The sequence below is a fragment of the Anthonomus grandis genome, chromosome 1 (genome assembly GCF_022605725.1).
Source record: "Anthonomus grandis grandis chromosome 1, icAntGran1.3, whole genome shotgun sequence".
Lineage (NCBI taxonomy): Eukaryota > Metazoa > Arthropoda > Insecta > Coleoptera > Curculionidae > Anthonomus > Anthonomus grandis.
In genome coordinates, this window is record NC_065546.1 from 26,510,479 (window position 1) to 26,529,412 (window position 18,934).

Sequence of the window (18,934 nt, forward strand, 5' to 3'; positions counted from 1 at the left end):
ACATAGTAGTTTAAGGATAACTAATTATACAAATAAAGTAATATTTCAAAACAAATAGAAACTCTTAGGCCAATAAATAAAGACAAATAGTTGGCAACAATTCAAAACAATTCTAACATCTGCGAATTTTTGTTATATTATTAAGTACCAACTAAAGTAAAAGTATACAATTTTGCAACTCTTTCAAATATGGCAACACTGTTAAAATGGCAGAAATATAAATAATGTCCTTAAAAATCAAAAAAAAAAAAAAATTACATTGCTGCAACTTTAATTGATGCTTAATTATGTTATTTAAGCCATACAGCCAAATTTGCAGCTATTAAAAACTTTGGCAAAGTCAATTATTTTGCTTCATTAATAATTTTTGACATACCCCTCTTTTAATACAAAAGTTTTTATAAAAAACGCTACGCTTTGTAAAAATGCTATTAAAATAGTCACTAAGTACGGCGCTGAACTAGGCGATACACCTATGAACACAGTTCGATAAACAGTGAGCTCGGCATCCGGAGAACATGGCTGCGGCATGGCTAAGGATGCTATTAGTTCGCTTACATTTTCAAGCGGAGTGAGACTGCTGGTTTCTTTATGCTGTGCTAATAGCATCCTTAGCGATGCCGCAGCCATGTTCTCCGGATGCCGAGCTCACTGTTTATCGAACTGTGTTCATAGGTGTATCGCCTAGTTCAGCGCCGTACTTGTGATTATTTTGATAGCGTTTTTACAAAATTTTCTATATCGTCGTTGTTAGATGTAAAAATGCGATGTTTATTTTTATTTAAATATTTTGTTAATGTATGAACTTTATTAATATTAAAAAATAAATATTTGTACTATGTAGGTATTTTTATTTTACAAGATAATAATAATGTTTAAGTTACTTTTTTAACTTAAACAGTTAAAAAGTTTAAACTAAAAAAATGTTTAAGTCCGGCTCTAGCCAAGGCAAAAGCCGCATGGACCGTAGCGAGTGTCAGCGGCATCCCTACTATAAGCAAATATGCCGCGCCTGCGTTAGTACACATGCACCGAACTCGCTTATTCAAGCCAATGTATTTTTATTGAAGTGCGACTGCTGGTTTCTTTATGCTGTGCTTGAAGTAACCTCACGCGTCATCTCTGACGACTCGACTACGACTCTATCATAGATCATAGATTAACACTTCTTAGATAGGAAACTTCCATAAGAGCCCACTGAACGCCAACTTACTGTTGCGCCCTCTGAACGTCGTCATAATAGCAAGTAATTTAAAGTTTGATTATGCCGCCAAATTTGAATTTCGCTCTACTATACCGTGCGCTTAAAATTAATGGAAAACGTATTAATCTTTCGGAAATTATAGTAGGCAGATTAAAAAAGTGGTAAATCGAGACTTTTTTGTCACCATATTAAATAAAGTCCTCAATTTGTCACTTTTTCTATTTTCGTATTATAATTGTCGAAATACCCATACATTTCCTACTACGTAAGTCTGAGACTCAGAAATTAAGCAAGAAATATTCACAAAATGTATTACTATATGATAAAAAGAGATTATAGCAAAAAAATAAGTTAAGAAAGTTAGATAAAAAAAATTAACAGTTGTACACGCTTATTTAAAAATATTTAATAATATATAAATTTTTTTCCAAATTCCATAATGTATAAACTTATAACTTAATTTAAATAGAAACTTTATGATATGAAGAAAAAACTTTGTAAGTTAGGATTTATTCCGGCTACTACAAAAGTAAATGTATAAAGGTCAATAAAAATTTAATAAAATCTCCAAGAAATTATTGCATACTTAATTTACCAGTAATGTTCCTTAGTAAATATTAAAAATTAAATAACTATCAACAAATTAGCAATAAAAGAGGCAACAAGTCAGCATTGTAGCAGCAGAAATAAAAGATACAAAACTCACGAATGTGTAATAACATTCACAATATTATAAAGAGATTATAGAAAAAAATTCACAATTCACAAAAGAAAAATTAACAGTTATACATGCTTATTAAAATATGAAATAAAATATAAAAATTCGTCTTTTTTCAAAAGGAACTTTATTAGATGAAGAGCAAAGTTAGCAAAATCAAATTTATAAAGGTGTTGCAAAACGTAAAAGGCAATAAAATATTAATAATATTTACCAAAAAATTTTACTCAATTCACCAGCAGAAAGTTACAAACAAAAGTTAAAGTATTTACAAATTGTATTATTATATTATAAAAAGACATTATAGAAAAAGAATTGCATATTTTACAATGAAAACTACCAGTTAACTTATTAAAACAGCACACTTATTAAAACATGAAATAAAATATAAACATTCGTCCAAATTTTACAATGTAACTACTTACAAGTTAATTTAATGTTCCTTGTGAATACAGGGCATGGCAGTGGAATGTGACGTTTTTCACTTCACTGTAGAGAAATTTTGTTGTAAAAAGAAGCAAAGGTCTGAAAAATTAACTCATTAAATGCAATTTTCAATATTATATTATTTTTTGAAAATTACAGATTTTAGTTGTCCAAAATTTTCATTTATTTTTCAATATTTTTTCGAAAGTGGTTTATAACGGCGCATCGAAGCAAGGACGTACCCCGGATTTCAGCTGGGAGAGCGGGGCAGCTCATACCTGTTTCGAGAAGATTGATTAAAACAAAAAATCATGAAAATTAACTTTTATTAATTCGTTTGATTAACACAAAACAAAATATTATAATAGATATATATAATAATCATAATATATATGTATATTAATTTAATAGTAATCTTCTCGGATTTGCCGAAAATATGTCTATGACAGTCTTTTCAATAAACTCACTGTTTTCTTTTAAATAGTTGCGATGCATGCTCCTCAGACATAAACCTGTAAGCCTTTCTTCACCCATGGTGCTTCTAAGTCACGTTTTAACTCTTTCAGCTTACTGAAGGACCGTTCTACGGTCGCCGTGGTGCATGGGATAATGCTTAAAATAATCAATGCCTTTCTGACAGCGGGGTAAAAAATGTTGGCTTCGTTGAACAGATCAACTACTTCTGTGTCCCTTAATTGATCTGATAAAGCCTTCTTCATCCATAAATTATGGTAATTATATTAATACTGTATTTCAGATACTATTAAAGTTACGATAAGGCAAGTTGATCTCAATCACATTATTTTGACCTAAGGAATCTATTGTTGTTCTACGTCCCATTACTTTTGGGTCACCCTGCTCCCAACATTCGTAGAAAATACTCAATTCTGGACTCTATTTCCGTCCTTGTCTCATACTTGCTATCACTGTCTTTCCTTTCCAGCTAGAACGTTCTTCGTGGTATTCAATAAAAGATGTCGCTATTGACCGTATAAATTGATGCTATATCAGATTTCTCTTATTTTCTTCACTGGAAACTGTCGGCCGTAACTAGATAGCGCTAGATGCTGCTTTCTCTCAATTATATTCGGCTTTAATCCTAGATGGCTCTGATTGCCTCGTCGGGAGCAGAAAACAATGATGAGAAGACATAATAAAGAAATCGACATCCAGACTTAAATGAACCAAGTTAAATCAAGAGCATACTCTGTATAAAGCCTCTTTCTTTGCTAGATTTGTGCTATGTGTTTGTAAGTAAAAAATATTTTGCCTTCTATTAATGTAAGGCACAACAAAGTGTAGAGCTGCTAGCAATTCCGGGTAGTTAATATGACCATTACACAATTTAAAAAACAAACTTGCATAAATGGTTTCCTGATGAAGGGAAAGTATATTGAATCTGCTGAGTAACAAGTGCTGATCGTATCCTTGTTCCGGATAAATTTCATCAGTTTGAAAAGCGATGTTTTGGAAATTTTGAAAAATATGACTTTATCATATTATCGATATGATTGCAAAAATTAAGCTTCTTGTCAATAGTGATACCTAAATCACGAACATAATCACAGATAGAAAAAATTGTACCATTTAATGTATAGTCGAAGCTAATTTCATTTTTTAGAAAAGAAAGGGACATATTTTTACACTTTTCAATATTTAGAGGAAGCCTATTAATCTTGCGCCAGTTGTAGATTGAATTACAATCTTTTTGGAGCACATACTCATCACAATTAGTTATAATGCGAAATATCTTTAGATCATCAGTAAACAGAACATTATTGCTTAAAATGTTAACAGATATGTCATTGATAAGAATGGAAAACAAAAAAGGAGCAAGATTGCTACCCTGAGGAGAACAACTGTATGCTTTATAAACATATGACCTAAACCCATTATACTCTACAAACTGGTGTCTGTCCGCCCGATAGGAACCAAAAAATTGTACAAGATTAAAATGAAAACCAAGTTTCTGAGCAAGAAATGGTCCATCTTATCAAAGGCTTTGGCGAAGTCCGTGTAAATTACGTCTGGTTGACATTTTTTATTTATAACCTAATATTCAGTCTCTCCTTAGTTTATCTTCTAGTCTATCTATATTCTATCTTCACAGCTGCCTCCCCTCCCTACCCCTACCTGGGTACGCCACTGCCTTGAAGTCTTCTGATACACTTTAGACTTCAAGTACGCACATAATCTGGAGCCCTTAAGTTAGGAGAACGCTCTGGTCAAGCAAGGTCTCCATTTTTGAAAATTAATATTCCAGGAAACTCTAGGATAGCACGGAGAACAAGCAATGATTTACTGGCCAATTCTCCATACCTAGTAAACTGCATACATTAACAAACATATCAGTCATAACAGTCATAAAAAGAAATCCCCCATCCAATTAGATATTCCAGGATATAATTTAATTCATAAAGATAGAGCTGGTCGTGGAGATGGCGTTGCGGCATATGTTAAAGAAGGATTAAACACCATGGTCATTAATTTTACTTTTCCTACTATTGCAGAACTTGAGCATATTTTCTTAAAAATTTCCCTTCCTAACATGAAAATTATTGTAGGAGCTTTCTATCGCCCTCCACGCTTAAATATTAATAATATATTGGTCAACTTTGTACATATACATAATAAACGAGTTTTTTCTTTATTTTGATATTATCATTTTGACAGAAGATTTAAACGTCGACTTTTTTTTGCATAACCCTGTACTGGATACTCTTAACACCTGGTGGCCTCGAACAAATTATTAATGAACTTACTCGAATTACTAATACCTCTAGCACCTTAATTGACCCGATTTTTATTAACAATAAAGACATCATTAATTAATGCGGCACATCCATCGCAACGCTATAGAATAAGCGATCATAACCTTGTTTTTGTTAAAATATTAAATATATAAAGCCTCCTTCGCGTTTTTTTCAATATAGGACTTTTGAAGACTTTAATCTAAATGCTTTTAAAAATGATTTACAAAATATATCATGGCATAGAATTTTTTGGGAAATAAGCATAGGAAAAAAGTTAATATCTTTAATGATCTTATTGTCTCGTTTTTTGATAAACATGCTCCAATTCGGAGAGTAAGAGCAACAAAACCTAGGGCTTCTTGGCTTACCAGAGATATTCGTAAATTGGAGAGATTAAAACATAAAGCATGGTAAAAATATAAAAAGACTAAAACGGAAACTAATTAGAACTATTATTATAAGACAAGAAATCATACATTATCTTTTATTAAAAAAAGAAAAAAGAAATCACATATTAAATATTTCTCAACTTAATAATCCTTCTAAGATTTTGGAAAACTCTACAAGACTTAAATATTACTTCACAAAATAACAGTACTCTTCCGCTAAATCTATAAAACGCTAAAAATATGAATAAATAATTCACCTATTTTTTTACAAACAGTAACTGAACAATGTAGGGATAAGATAGAATACCACAACAATAATGTTTATAATTTTAAATCTAGATTTAATTTTTCACTAACATCTTAAGAAATACATTTAATTTTGCTAACCCGAATTATCGAATTAAAAATGGTAAAAATGTGTAGCCCTTTTATAGAAGATATTATTATGCATATGATTAACTCCATAATTGAAATGAGCGATACAGTCGGTATATCGCTCTAAAAAACTGTAATTGGCATCCCTTTACTTAAAATAAATGATCTTTAACCTTCTCCGACTTAAGAATTATAAGTATATTACCCACATTATCTAAAGTATTGCAAAAAGTTTTATATAAACATTTTTTTTTTCATTTTAACAATAATAAAATTATTCCTGATTTTCAGTGCGGATTTAGAAAGAGACTTAATACGGCCTCCGCTTTAGCATCGGTACTTGATCATGTCGTTAAGAATTTCGATGAAGGTCTTGTTGGTGTTCTGGTCTTGTTGGACTTTTGATACTTTAGACCATAAGCTCCTATTAGCTAAACTTAAATACTATGTTTTTGAGGTCGATGCACTTAATCTGGTTGGATCATTTCTTGACACAGATCGCAAAAGATCAGTTTAGGTGACTCGGCACCAAATTATATTTCGATTAAATCTGGTGTACCTCAGGGTGCTATTTTATCTCCGCTCTTATTTATTATTTACACAATAGACGTTATTGCTGCTCCATTGTTTTGTAGTACTCATGCCTATGCTGATGATACTCAGATCTACTTTTCGTTCAATCCTCAAGATACTCAGATAGCTGCCGGAAAAATAAACTCGAATCTTAATATAGTTAATCAATTAGCTTACGAATATAATCTTAACTTAAATCTCATCAAGACAAAGTTATTGTGTTTTGATAGTAAAACCAAAAAAGTCATGGTAAAAAAGTCGTTAAATCTGCACATTGGCACCACAAGTTTATCCTTTATATCTTGTGCAAAAAATTTGGGCTTAATAGTGCATAAGGATTTAAGATTTCACGAACATGTACAGAAGATTAAGAAAAAAAGATTTTATGCTCTTTAACTAATTTATAACAACCGACAACTGTTAAACTTTCCATTAAAAAAGATGTTGTGTGATAGCCTTGTTTTATCGCATTTTAATTATTGTGACTTTCTATACGGGCCTTGTCTAAGTGAGGAGGAAAAAGTACAAAATGCATGCTGTAGGATTTTGAATGGAATACGTAAATGTGACCATGTCTCTCATTTGATCTTTGAATGCAATTGGCTGAATATGGAAAACCGAAGACACACCATCTTTTAAATTTTGTTCATAAATTGCTTACTGAAGCGGAATCATCTGAACTTCTTAAATCCAAATTTTTACCACGCACAGCAATTCACAATGTTAACGTTAGATTATGCCATGCTTTTACTGTACCACAACATAAAACAGCCATGTTTCAGAGATCTTTTATTTTCAACGCCATCAGCATATACAATCTTATACCAGACCATTTTAAAATTCTCAATATAAATAAATTTAAATCTCGACAGTTTCTAAGGGACAGACAGAAGTGTGAACATGCAAGGAAGTGCTGGGTGACTTGCGGTGGGCGCGGGGTGCCTCCAATGCTTTTGCTGCAACTGGGAGGGATCGATTGTCTATTGTTAACATGGGTACAGTCATGAGCCAACAGGGTATTATTTTTGTTTTGTTCAAAAATAGTTATACAACATATGTCAAGAATAGCGCGTATGTAAATATTTTATCTTAGGCGCACCTTAAATGGGTTGAGTGAGAATAGCAGCTTGCTAGACTTAGCACTTCAAGTTTACATAAATTTTTTCTTTGTTTCCATTGTACTTAAGTATCCTATTTTTTGTAACTTTAAGGTTAATAAAAGTTATTTTTATTTATTTAATTAATTATGTGCCAGGCACGTTAAAATGTTTCGCATTCCAGTTCCGTAACCTGTATTATAAATTATATAACTATCAACAAATTAGCAATTAAGCGGCAATAAGTAAATATGTTAAAAGTAAAATTAACACAAGTTACCCTTTTTTCCATTTGTCTTTAAAAATTTCATAGACTTCAAGAATACATTTTTCATAGACTTATAGAATCTGAAATTGCTCATGCATTAAAACTAGTAAAATTGCTTTTTTCCCAGGTTTGGAGTTAGCTTTAGAGTAAGGTTTGATACGAAACCTGTGAAAAAGTCTATAAAGAAACAAGATAAATTTTGCTGCGCATTGAGCTTTACTGGGTAATTTATTTTGGTCTTTAATGCCTAGAAATAAAAAGCATATTTTGAAGAATTATTTTGTTTATATGAATTTTATATATGTATCAGTAATATGTATACAACAACATAATGCAATAAATATGAATTATGTTGTTGTATCAAGTTATTTTATTTTCGGCTGGTGCTCTATGATGTGATTAAAAGTGGTCAGTCTCTTTAATCAAGGTCTGAAAAAAGACATTTTTAAATGGAATGTACGATACATCTTAGACTCAAAGAAATGAAAAGATTAATTTATTAATTTAAAATACATAATACAAAATAATATTGAGCTGCATAACAGTAGTGTCAGTCTGAAGACACATTATTAATTTAAGTATAATATTTTATTATTACCATACAAGTAAATTATTAATTAAAGAGATTAGTTTAATCCAATCATTATCATTAATAATTAGACTTAAGCTAACCATTCTAACTTACCTTGTATTAGACCTTGGAGATTAAACGAATGTATGACATCTGGTTTAAGGCCTCAACAAATAATTTTTACATAGATAGAATTGTTTATTACTAAGAATATCATGGTTTCAACGCATAAGAATCTGAAGTTATTACATACATATTGGTGATGTTAAAAAACCGAAAAATCTATGTCGTTGGCGATCCAGACATTTAACATAAAAGCTTCTACTTCACTTGCTATTTTCACAATAAAGGTTTATTGCAATAACTACTTATGTTGATGCCAAGTTCGTACGATTTATTTCTCAGTTTATTTACAACAATATTATTTACTTTTTTAGAAATTGTGCATTATCCTAAGTGCATTACCAATCCAAAAAAAATGGAAACCAATTAAAGCGGACACATAACACACTGAACTAAACCCCTGCCAATATTTTGTGCAAAATATAAGAACAGATCAATTTTGTTATGATTTTTGGCAGAAGTAAAAAGAAAGTGTCTGGGAACTAAAAAACTATGAAAAATACCCACATTTTATCTGATATATCAGATGTTAGACAGTCCATGTAGTCTCGTGGAGGTAATTTCGCTTTCTTATCGCCATCTATATGTCGAGGAGTAGAAGCTTTTTTAGTGTCGCATAAATCGCCCATGCTTTTAAGGCTCTGGAGTCTCTGAAGGAGTATTGACAGCGGCTGTCAAAAAAAAGGTCGATTATATCCCTCGCTTTTCAAACAAACACTACTTGACTAGGTTTCTCTTTCTTCTCTTGACTTAGATTTAGAACTAATCGTTTTCCACATGGGATAATAGTATAGAATAGGACCTGAATATGAAAAACAAACAATCTGTTATTTGAAGTAAAAAAATACCACAATAAATATCTAATATTGCTTAAATAAGAATTTACAAAAAGCAATATCTATATACAAGAGGCTAGTTAGGTTTTGGAACATAGATTTTAAATAATTATTTTTGTTTTTAGGTTATCCTTCAGAGCTTTTTTACCGAGGAAGCGCAATGTGGGAAACTCTTTATGGCATGGTTTTGGCTTATCCTATAGTCTGTTTTATATTTGTTCCTGTCTACTTTAACCTAGGAATAACCTCAGTATATCAATATCTTGATATGAGGTTTAATTCTCGACTAGTAAGATGTTTGGCATCTGCCACATATATAGTTAGGCAACTTTTAAACCAAGGAGTAACCGTATATACGCCATGTGTTGCATTAAATACTGTTGTTGGCATTCCATATTGGGGCTCAATTGTTGGAATATCAACTATAAGTATAATATTTAATCTGTTGGTAAGTATCGCAAGTATATTGTCAGGTGTCGGTTTATTTGTTTATAGAATAGTTTTTCTAGAATCAAAAATGACGGGTGCGAGAGTTTTTGTTTTGTAAATCAAGAATTTTGCGAAAAGAAATCAAGCGCAAAAAGTATTAAGCAATGGTATTGTTTCAACATCTTTGACAGGCTGTCGTACTTGTTAGCAATTTCAAACTTGGCAGTTGTAACTAGAATAAAAAGATCTTTAGATCTTTAAAATAAGCTATTACTTGACCCCCCACTCCTATTTAAGATTTTGAAGGTGGTTGCAACCCCCGCCAAGGGGTTGATGTTAAGGGGTTAAAAGTATTAGGAAAAAAATCGACGGATCCGAGCATTTTTTATTTTTTTTAAAGGGCCCCAAACCTTGCTGGACTGTTTTCGATGGGACGCCCTGTATAAGAATACATAAGATATACAAGTATAGAGCATAACAGAAACAGAATTTGATAGTCACCTAAACTGATCTTTTGCGATCTGTCTCGAAGAAATGATCCAACCAGGTTAAGTGCATCGGACTCAAAGCCATAGTATTTAAGTTTAGCTAATAGAACATGATTAGCTAATAGCTAATAGACATAATCGAGTACCGATGCTAAAGCGGAAGCCGTACTAAACGCCTTTCTAAGTCCCCACCGAAAATCAGGAATAATTTTATTGAAATTAAAAAAAAAGTGGTTATATAAAGCTTTTTCCAATACTTTAGACAATTTGGGTAATATACTTATAACTCTTAAGTCGGAGAGGGTTTGAAGATTATTTATATTAGGTAAAGGGATGCCAATTTCAGTTTTTCAGAGAGTCGGTATATCGCTCGTTTCAGTTATGGAGTTAATCGTATGCATAATAATATCTTCTTTAAAAGGGCTACACATTTTTAAATTGATTGAATCTACACCTAGAGCATTTGATTTAAGAATTAACAAAATTGAATGTATTTGCTGAGAAGTTGTTAGTGAAAATTTAAATCTAGATTTAAAATTATAAACATTATTGTTGTAGTATTCTATCTTATCCCGTTCAGTGACTGTTTGTAAAAAAAGAGGTAAAGTATTTATTTATGTTTTCAGCGTTTGATAGATTTGGCGGAAGAATACTGTTATTTTGTGAAGTAATATTTAAGTCTTGTAGGGTTTTCCAAAGCTTGGAAGGGTTATTAAGTTTAGAAATATTTAATATGTGATGTCTTTTTTCTTTTCGAATTCAAGATAATGTATGATTTCTAAAAGTCTTATAATAATTGTAATTAGTTTAGTAATAGTAATTAGTAATTAGTTTAATAATTGTAATTAGTTTCCGATTTAGTCATTTTAAATTTTCGCCATGCATTATCTCTTAATCTCTGCAGTTAACGAATATCTCTGGTAAGCTAAGGAGCCCTAGGTTTTGTTGCTCTTATTCTCCGAATTGGAGCACATTTATCAAAAAACGACATATTAAGATCAATAAAGATATTAACTTTTTTCTTTATGCTTCTTTCCAAAAAAATTCTATGCCATATGATTTTGTAAATCATTTTAAAAACATTTTAATTAAAGTCTTTAAAAGTCCTGTATTGAAAAAAACGCGAGGCTTTATAAATTTAATAGATATTTTGACAAAAACAATCGCTTGTCTAATGGAATCTCCTCTAATGGAATAGAGGATATTGACGATGTCTTTATTGTTAATAAAAATCGAGTCAATTAAACTGCTAGAGGTATTAGTAATTCGAGTAGGTTCATTAATAATTTGATCGAGGACATAGGTGTTAAGGGTATCCAGTACAGGGTTATGCAGATAAAGCATAAAAAGTCGACATAAAGAATAAATAAAGAAGATAAAAAGTCGAGGTTTAAATCTCCTGTCAAAATTATAATATCAAATAAAAAAAGCTCGTTTATTATATGTTCCAAGTCGATCAATATATTATTAATATTTAAGGGATTTAAGAGTGGAGGACGATAGAAACCTCCTACAATAATTTTCATGTTAGGTAGGGTAACTTTTAAGAAAATATGCTCAAGTTCGGCAGTAGTAGAAGAAGTAAAATTAATGACCTTGGTGTTCAATCCCTCTTTAACATATGCCCCAATGCCGCCTCCACGATAGCTCTATCCTTATGAATTAAATTATATCCTGGAATATTAAGTGAATTGGCATTACAGTTTGGGTTCAACCCAGTTTCTGTTACAATATGATATATTAATCATATTCATTTTCCGTTAGAATCGTAAAATGCTCATTAAATCCTGTAAAAAGGGGCCGGACATTCAAGTGTGCAATATTCAAGTACATGTTGTTTATTTTAAGAGTGGCACATTTTTATTATGTAGATTCAGTCTAAAATCATAAACTGTCAAAAAGAAGGTAAAGATAAAAATTGATATTTTATAGAAATCTATAAAATTATAAGTGAAACTACGGCAAGAACAAAAAGAAGCCACCCGATGCAGATGAAGCCCTAAATACACGCAGTCAACCGTCTATCCCCAGGGTTTTTACAACAGCCAAGAACCGGCAAGAAATCGTATTAAATAATCTATACAAAAATAAAAAATAAATTCTATGGTTATACGACATTTAGATAAACAGGGCGAAAGTTGGTTTAAATAACAAATAAAAAGTAAAATTATAAAGCCCATTTTCTTATAACCACATATTAAATTAACAAAAAAATACATATTTAGATTTTAATAATAATCAGAACAAAGATTAAAAGTTTTATATGGAGTTCTTCCAAGTGCAAAACTAAACCAAATTATATTATAGAAAAAAGGAAATTATATCCAGAAAAAAATCAAATTTAAACAGTTAAGAAAGAATTAAATTATATAAATTATATAAACGTGTGCTTAAAAAGTAAATGTTTAGAGTCTATAATTTTACTAACCGGTTTGAAACCATAATTCCATTTAATTGAATTTTGTTCAGATTTACTTCCCAAGCACCCAAATCACTTTGATTTCTAATCAGTTTTCTTTGACCCGAAATTTCTGGGTACACTAGTCCATTAAACGTCCAAACAGATGTTCCGTATATTTCTCTCGCCATTTTAAAAAGTTTGAGGTTTTCTATAGTTAAAACTTCCGTTATTAAAACACGCGAACCTTTAAGTAATTTTTTGTTTGCAAACACAAAGTGGCGCGTCCACTTATGGCTGAACTAAATTATCAGGAGCCGTGGATTAGATGACCCGGAGGCCAAAACGGTAACAATGAGAAATATCTATCTTATTTATATTTATTTTTAGAAGATTGGATAGTGTTTTAGAAGAATCTTCAGCTTGGATATTTCTGTCATCTTCAATTCCGTGTAGTAAAATACAGGACATACAGATCGTGTTATCGTGAGGTACGTATTACCCAAAATAATGGCAACACGGCTTGGTTGCGGCTTGCAGGCGGCGGAATTTTTCGTTTTTATTTTTGAACCATGAATCAGCAGACCTCACTTTGCTGGGTTACTGCACGTTACATTAATAATTTTTGAGCGTTATTTTTGTGTTTTTTTCACTATAGCTGTTTATACCCCTTCGGAAAGAGTTTAACTAATTAAATGGTTTTATGGAGGCAATTCGGCAGTACAATATAGAGATTTGTTTTCAGACATTTGAGAATAGATTTGAGATTCCTTGTACAAAAACGGTTTTAAATGTGGTTACAAATTTTGAGACATCTTTTTGTCTTCAAGATTGTAAAAAATGCCACATAAAACGTCAAGAACCACCTGTTGAAGTGGTCCAGGATATAGAACGGCAGGAAGAAATGGTTTGCAGTACCCTAGAACTTGATTCGACACGGTCCACTAGAAGTGTTGGAGAGGGACTGGGAATGAGCAATAAAACTGTTGCTCGTATCTGGAAAAAATATGGGTACAAATGTTTCAAGTATTCAAAAACTCAGGAAATATTTCCTGAAGACCAGTGGCGAAGAATGGAATTTTGTGAAACCATGATGGAAAAGGCAAATAAAAACGAATATTTTTTTAAAAATATTTTGTTTTCTGATGAATCTTCGTTTCCATTACATAGCAAACACAATCCTTCCATTGTTCGTTATAGGTCTCAGGAAAACGAGCACAGAAGTTTTTAGTTTCATACCCAGTATCCTCAGAAATTAAATGTTTGTGCAGGTATTTTGGGCGACATTGTTATAGGACCATTTTTTATTGATGGCACTTTAAACGCCCAGAAGTACCTTGAGTTGCTGCAAAATGAAGTTCGTCCTGCCATTCAAATCCTACCTGATGTAGTCCTGGGATCGGTTTATTTCCGGCAAGATGGCTGTCCTGCTCATAACGCGGCTAGGGTAAAAGAATGTTTAACAAATACTTTTCCTAACCGCCTTATTAGTGGGACTGGCGATATTAAATGGCCTCCTAGATCTCCAGTTTTGCCTCCAAATGGCTTTTATCTGTGGGGTTACCTTAAGCAGACCATTTACAAGCATGAATTTAGTAGGCCAACAAATTTAGAGGAGTTGCGAAATAAAATTGTCGAAGGTGCCAATTCCATTTTACCCGAAACTCTTTTGGAGGTGCGAAATAGCTTTTACGATAGGTTAAGTTTTTGTTTAGCGAAAGAAGGCGGTTTCTTTGAGCCTTTTATTTAAAAATGATATGTTGTTAAGTTTGTTTGTTAGAGTTTTATTTCTGATTTTTTATTATATTTTTGTCAGAGTTGATATTTTATTTTTATTAAAATAACGCTTTAATTTTCATTATGCAAAACACAGCATATTAAACATTTTAAGATTACAATTCTATGCGGGTTTTAGACATTGTCATGTCTGTAAAACCCACATTAGAATAAATATTTTCAAAATGCCTGGATTTTCGCGTAATATTTTGTGACATTTTGTCGCCAAACGACGCAGCTCCCACGAAAATCAGATGTTTACTAATCCCGTCCTCGGGCCGGCCGGCGCGGTGCTCTGTCGCAGGCACTCGTACACGCACGATGTTGCAAAATTTCGCCTCTATGCGGTTTCCTATAAGTAACGAATGAAAACACGGTCTGTATACAGGATAGTAGTAGGCCTGCAAATTTAAACCAATAAAGGTAAAAAATTAAAAATCGTTGGGTGTGTTAATTCATATCCATTAGCGTAGCTACTCTTTCAGGGTTAGAAAAATGTTTTTACAATAGTTTAACATACAGTTTATCTGGCCGTTTATTTGAGTCTTTTATTTACTTTTCTTTGTAGATATTTTTATTGAGTGATGCTTATTAAATGCTAGAGTTTGAACTTCTTTATGAAAATAATCTTTTTTATTTTGAAAATGTATACACTATTTATACATTATTTCAAATATTACAATAACGCTTTCATTTGTGAAATACTTACAGAGCAGTGAACATTTGAAGGTAACTCACCCGTGTGGATTTTACAATTACAATGTATTTTAAACCTGCATGGAAAATGGTTTAATTTTTATACCTACTTTTGCCTTACATTTCTTCAAAATTTTGTGGCCACCAAATGTAAAAGAAAATAGCGGGTTTTTTAGAATAAATTTTACAGATACACTGTATTATTTATGTTTTTATGTTTGTTTCATTTTATGTTATATATAGATATATAGAAGAGAAGGAGAATCTTTGACTACATACAGGGTAACAATTTGAAAAGGCTATTAATTGAGAATGAAAAAATAAATAAGGGTGAGTTATAATTCTAAAATCTTAAATACCATGATATCAGAATTTTAAAAACTTCCTCTCTGTTTATCAAGAAAAACAATAAATAAAAGCACTATTTTAAAATTCTTATTATTATTTAATTAAATGTTAAAAATTATATGCAATTATTTTAAAGATAATAATACTTTCATCGCGTGTATTTACAAATGTTTCTTTAGATATAGCACGGCATACCTAAATTATTTTATGAGTGGGTCTAGTAAGTCTGTTTCAAATCAAAACTCTTGATTATAAACAAATATTCATTTTTATTTTTTTTTTAATAAACTTAATCCTTTGGGCAAGGAAGTAATACATGTATTTACTTTTTTTATTCATATATTTATCCCGTAAAAATATTCAGCATGTTAGTAATAATTATGGCGCGAGTTGCAATAAACACTGAAGGAAAGACCGTCAGTACGTCTAGTATAGCTCACCCTTTGACCCGTCTCGTAAATTTGACCAAAATTCATACCAAATTACACGTGCATCGTGATAAACCGCTAAAATTTTCACGTTAATTGGACGCATTGTCAAATTACCATTAGTGCCAGAAATCCAAAGTATCCTATGGAGAAGAGGAGCAGTAAAGGCAAAAGAAGTAGCCTGGCTATTCGAAATTTTTTATTACTTATTTAACTTTGAATGTAAAAAGATTCAAGAATCAGTATAATGATTACTCTTTTTTTATTTTTTAACAGACTCGGTTTTTAAGCCTCGTGACTAATGTTCAAACAATAAACGTAGTAGTTGTTGAGATTGTGCCAATACCTTAATATTAATTAATACGATATTACGAAACGACTGACGTAAAACTAGTAAATAAAATTCTCATCAAATTTTTACCTAAATATCTTATTTTAAATATAAAAATGTTAATTTCTTTTGAACCATGATAAACCTAAAATTTATTACTAAATAAATAAACACAAAATATTATTATTTAAAAGAAAACACACAAGTTTAAATTACAGATTTACCTTGTTTCTATTTGAAAACACAGAAAAATAAAATCCAACAAACTGCTTCCACACGGTACACTTCCTTACAATGTGTAATAGCGTTCTCGTAGGTTCAATAATAGCCCCCTCACTAATCTCTACGAATGTTCATGGAAAATGTAACAAATTTTTACTTTTCTGTACACCACTGTCATAATGTTATATTTTTACGAAGCGCCCTCAAACTAATTTGCTTTAAACCAATAAGCAATTTAATAGATGGTTGACAACGATCTTGTTGCAGGATTAATTACGCTTTAGACGGGATCTGAAGAATCCTAACTTTTATTCATTTGGTTAAAATATTTAAAAATGACTTTATTCTAAATTTTTCTTTCAAAACTGAGACACTCACCATAATTACAATTGCCTTCGACTCTTAATGGAATTCGCCAATATTTTTCATTAAACCACTATCAATATTATCACCATTTTAATTCTTTGTTATTGTTTACAATATGCTGTGCATGGAGAAGATTTCACGGCAATTGAATTGGTCAACCGGTTTACTAAAGCGGACGCCAGTGGCGCCGCGTGTCGGATTATTACGATTTGGCCCGTAATTGTACTTTCCACTAGGCACTCTATGGTTTGCTTATTAGTGACCTATGTATGGGTTTTGGTTGGGCCCATAGCGGCTAAACCCATAAAGTAACGAGTGAAGTTCCTCAATCTCCGGTCTTGCGCCCAGACGTCTTTTGGACTACTACTTAAGCAGTTCCGCGACGCATCTGGGGGTCTTTCCAGCTCCTGCGTCCGTCAAGAGTGAACCGTGCTGCCCGCTGTGACGGAGAGAGGTTTGAAATAAATCTATTATCATCTCTCTCCGCCAGCACCTTTTTTGTTAAAATAACATCTAAAACTAAAATGCATTAGTGTTTCTTCAGTTTCAACGAAATATTTTTGAAGCAGGATGGGTTTTAGTAGTTTGATGCCTCTCGAAACTTCGTAAGTAGTTTTCACCGTTGGTGACATTTTATTTGGTGTTCCGGGTTTCCATTGAGAAATCTCTCTTAGGGCTCCTTAAATATGACAGTGTAAACCGCCAGCCGTGACCCAGCGGTGATGAGGATTTCGCCCTGAAGCCTGAAAAATAATTTCGCCGCCCTTAGTCCCGTCAACACACATCATGCCGTAAGCCCTATGTGGTGAAAAATTGCCCATCGCGGGCTCTCGCCCCCGAAAGAAGAACACCATGGAACTTGACCCGTAAGCACATTCTTTTAATCTTAACCATATTCTTCTTTTGATTTTTTTTTGTATGATTTAACATGAATTTATTATCACTTTCTCATTTTAATATTTAAAACTTAAGTAACTATATTTATGGTATAATTATCTAAATTAAAACAATTCAATGTTACGCCTTATTATGTAATGCTTCCGAAGTGATCACTGACGAATTCAGGTATCTACCTTTGGGTTATAAACTTGTATATATATATATATATATCTTTTATTTATTTTTGTTTACCTTTTTAAGACCATCTTGTATATTTACTTATATTTACTTACCATGTAGATTTAACTCCTTGTTTCTGATAAATTAAGCTATTGAGTATGACTTTAATAAACACCCTATTTAAATTAAATTAAGGTGTTTTACTACTGAGTGAGTGAGTGTGACTGAGGCAACTGACCATACAGAGAACCCACGAAGCCGGCCTGATAGGTTCTTTTTTTTTTTTTGTTCCATCTTTTAAATTTAACAGGGTTTCTGAAACCTATCAGATCTAGGGAGTTGTTCTTGTTGTTTAGAACTCTTAAACCAAGACTGTCGAACAAACTCAACTCCCTAGAAATAGCCCCTGTAAACCGGATAGTCTTGCCGGGATAATATTTATAATATAACAAGATGGCGCCCAAATTTTTAAAAGTTTTCTGGTCAAAAGTTGTCATTGGTCATCCTCACTTATCTTGGGGTAAGACACTTTTAATAAAACAAAAATTTAAATTTATTTCAGCAATTTTAATATATATATATGGATATGATTTTTTTGTACATTGGGTATTGCTGCATCTTCTCTAGGGTTGTTTTAAAATTTTCATAGCTAGGTATATGATGATAATTGGGGGGTGAAGTTTCATGGAATTGTGATAAATTCTTTTGGGTGTGATGATTTTTTAAAGGTTAAGATAACTAAGTTTCTGATACTTTTTTTTTATTTTCTAATGTATTGTAAATTTTGAATTTGGCGGTGGCTAATGTTCATGGCAAGTTATGTAACAGTATTTTATTTTAAATATCGACATTTCAGTGCATAACATACAGGTGGTGTAATGCAACATTTCATTTTTTTTTGTTAAATATTCACATATTTTATAATTCATTTCTCTAAATTTATGACTGACATATTTTTTTTTTCTCCATTCTTTATCTCCGGCTGATGGCATGAATTGTCTTAACTTTCAGGGGGGTGATTTAGTAGATAGTGATGGTGATATTGTGATTATTGTGACTT

The 18,934-nt window shown here is 31.7% G+C and overlaps 1 protein-coding gene and 2 long non-coding RNA genes across 4 annotated transcripts in view; 2 read left to right on the top strand and 1 right to left on the bottom strand.

Annotated features, from left to right (window-relative positions):
• LOC126743722 (uncharacterized) overlaps nucleotides 1–16,727 on the bottom strand; it is a 52,598-nt gene extending 35,871 nt beyond the window's left edge. The window contains exon 1 of the long non-coding RNA XR_007662968.1: nucleotides 16,452–16,727. This is a non-coding gene — a long non-coding RNA (uncharacterized LOC126743722). The remainder of the gene's footprint in view (nucleotides 1–16,451) is intronic.
• Nucleotides 1–18,934, top strand: part of LOC126743592 (sodium-coupled monocarboxylate transporter 1) — a 182,665-nt gene that overhangs the window by 84,953 nt on the left and 78,778 nt on the right. For both annotated transcript variants that reach the window (XM_050450768.1, XM_050450759.1), the window contains exon 3: nucleotides 9,459–9,781. In XM_050450768.1, coding sequence (XP_050306725.1) covers nucleotides 9,459–9,781 — 323 coding nt within the window. The remainder of the gene's footprint in view (nucleotides 1–9,458; nucleotides 9,782–18,934) is intronic.
• On the top strand, nucleotides 16,809–18,064 carry LOC126743707 (uncharacterized). The gene is made up of 2 exons (XR_007662966.1): nucleotides 16,809–17,420; nucleotides 17,490–18,064. It is a non-coding gene; the product is annotated as an uncharacterized LOC126743707 (long non-coding RNA).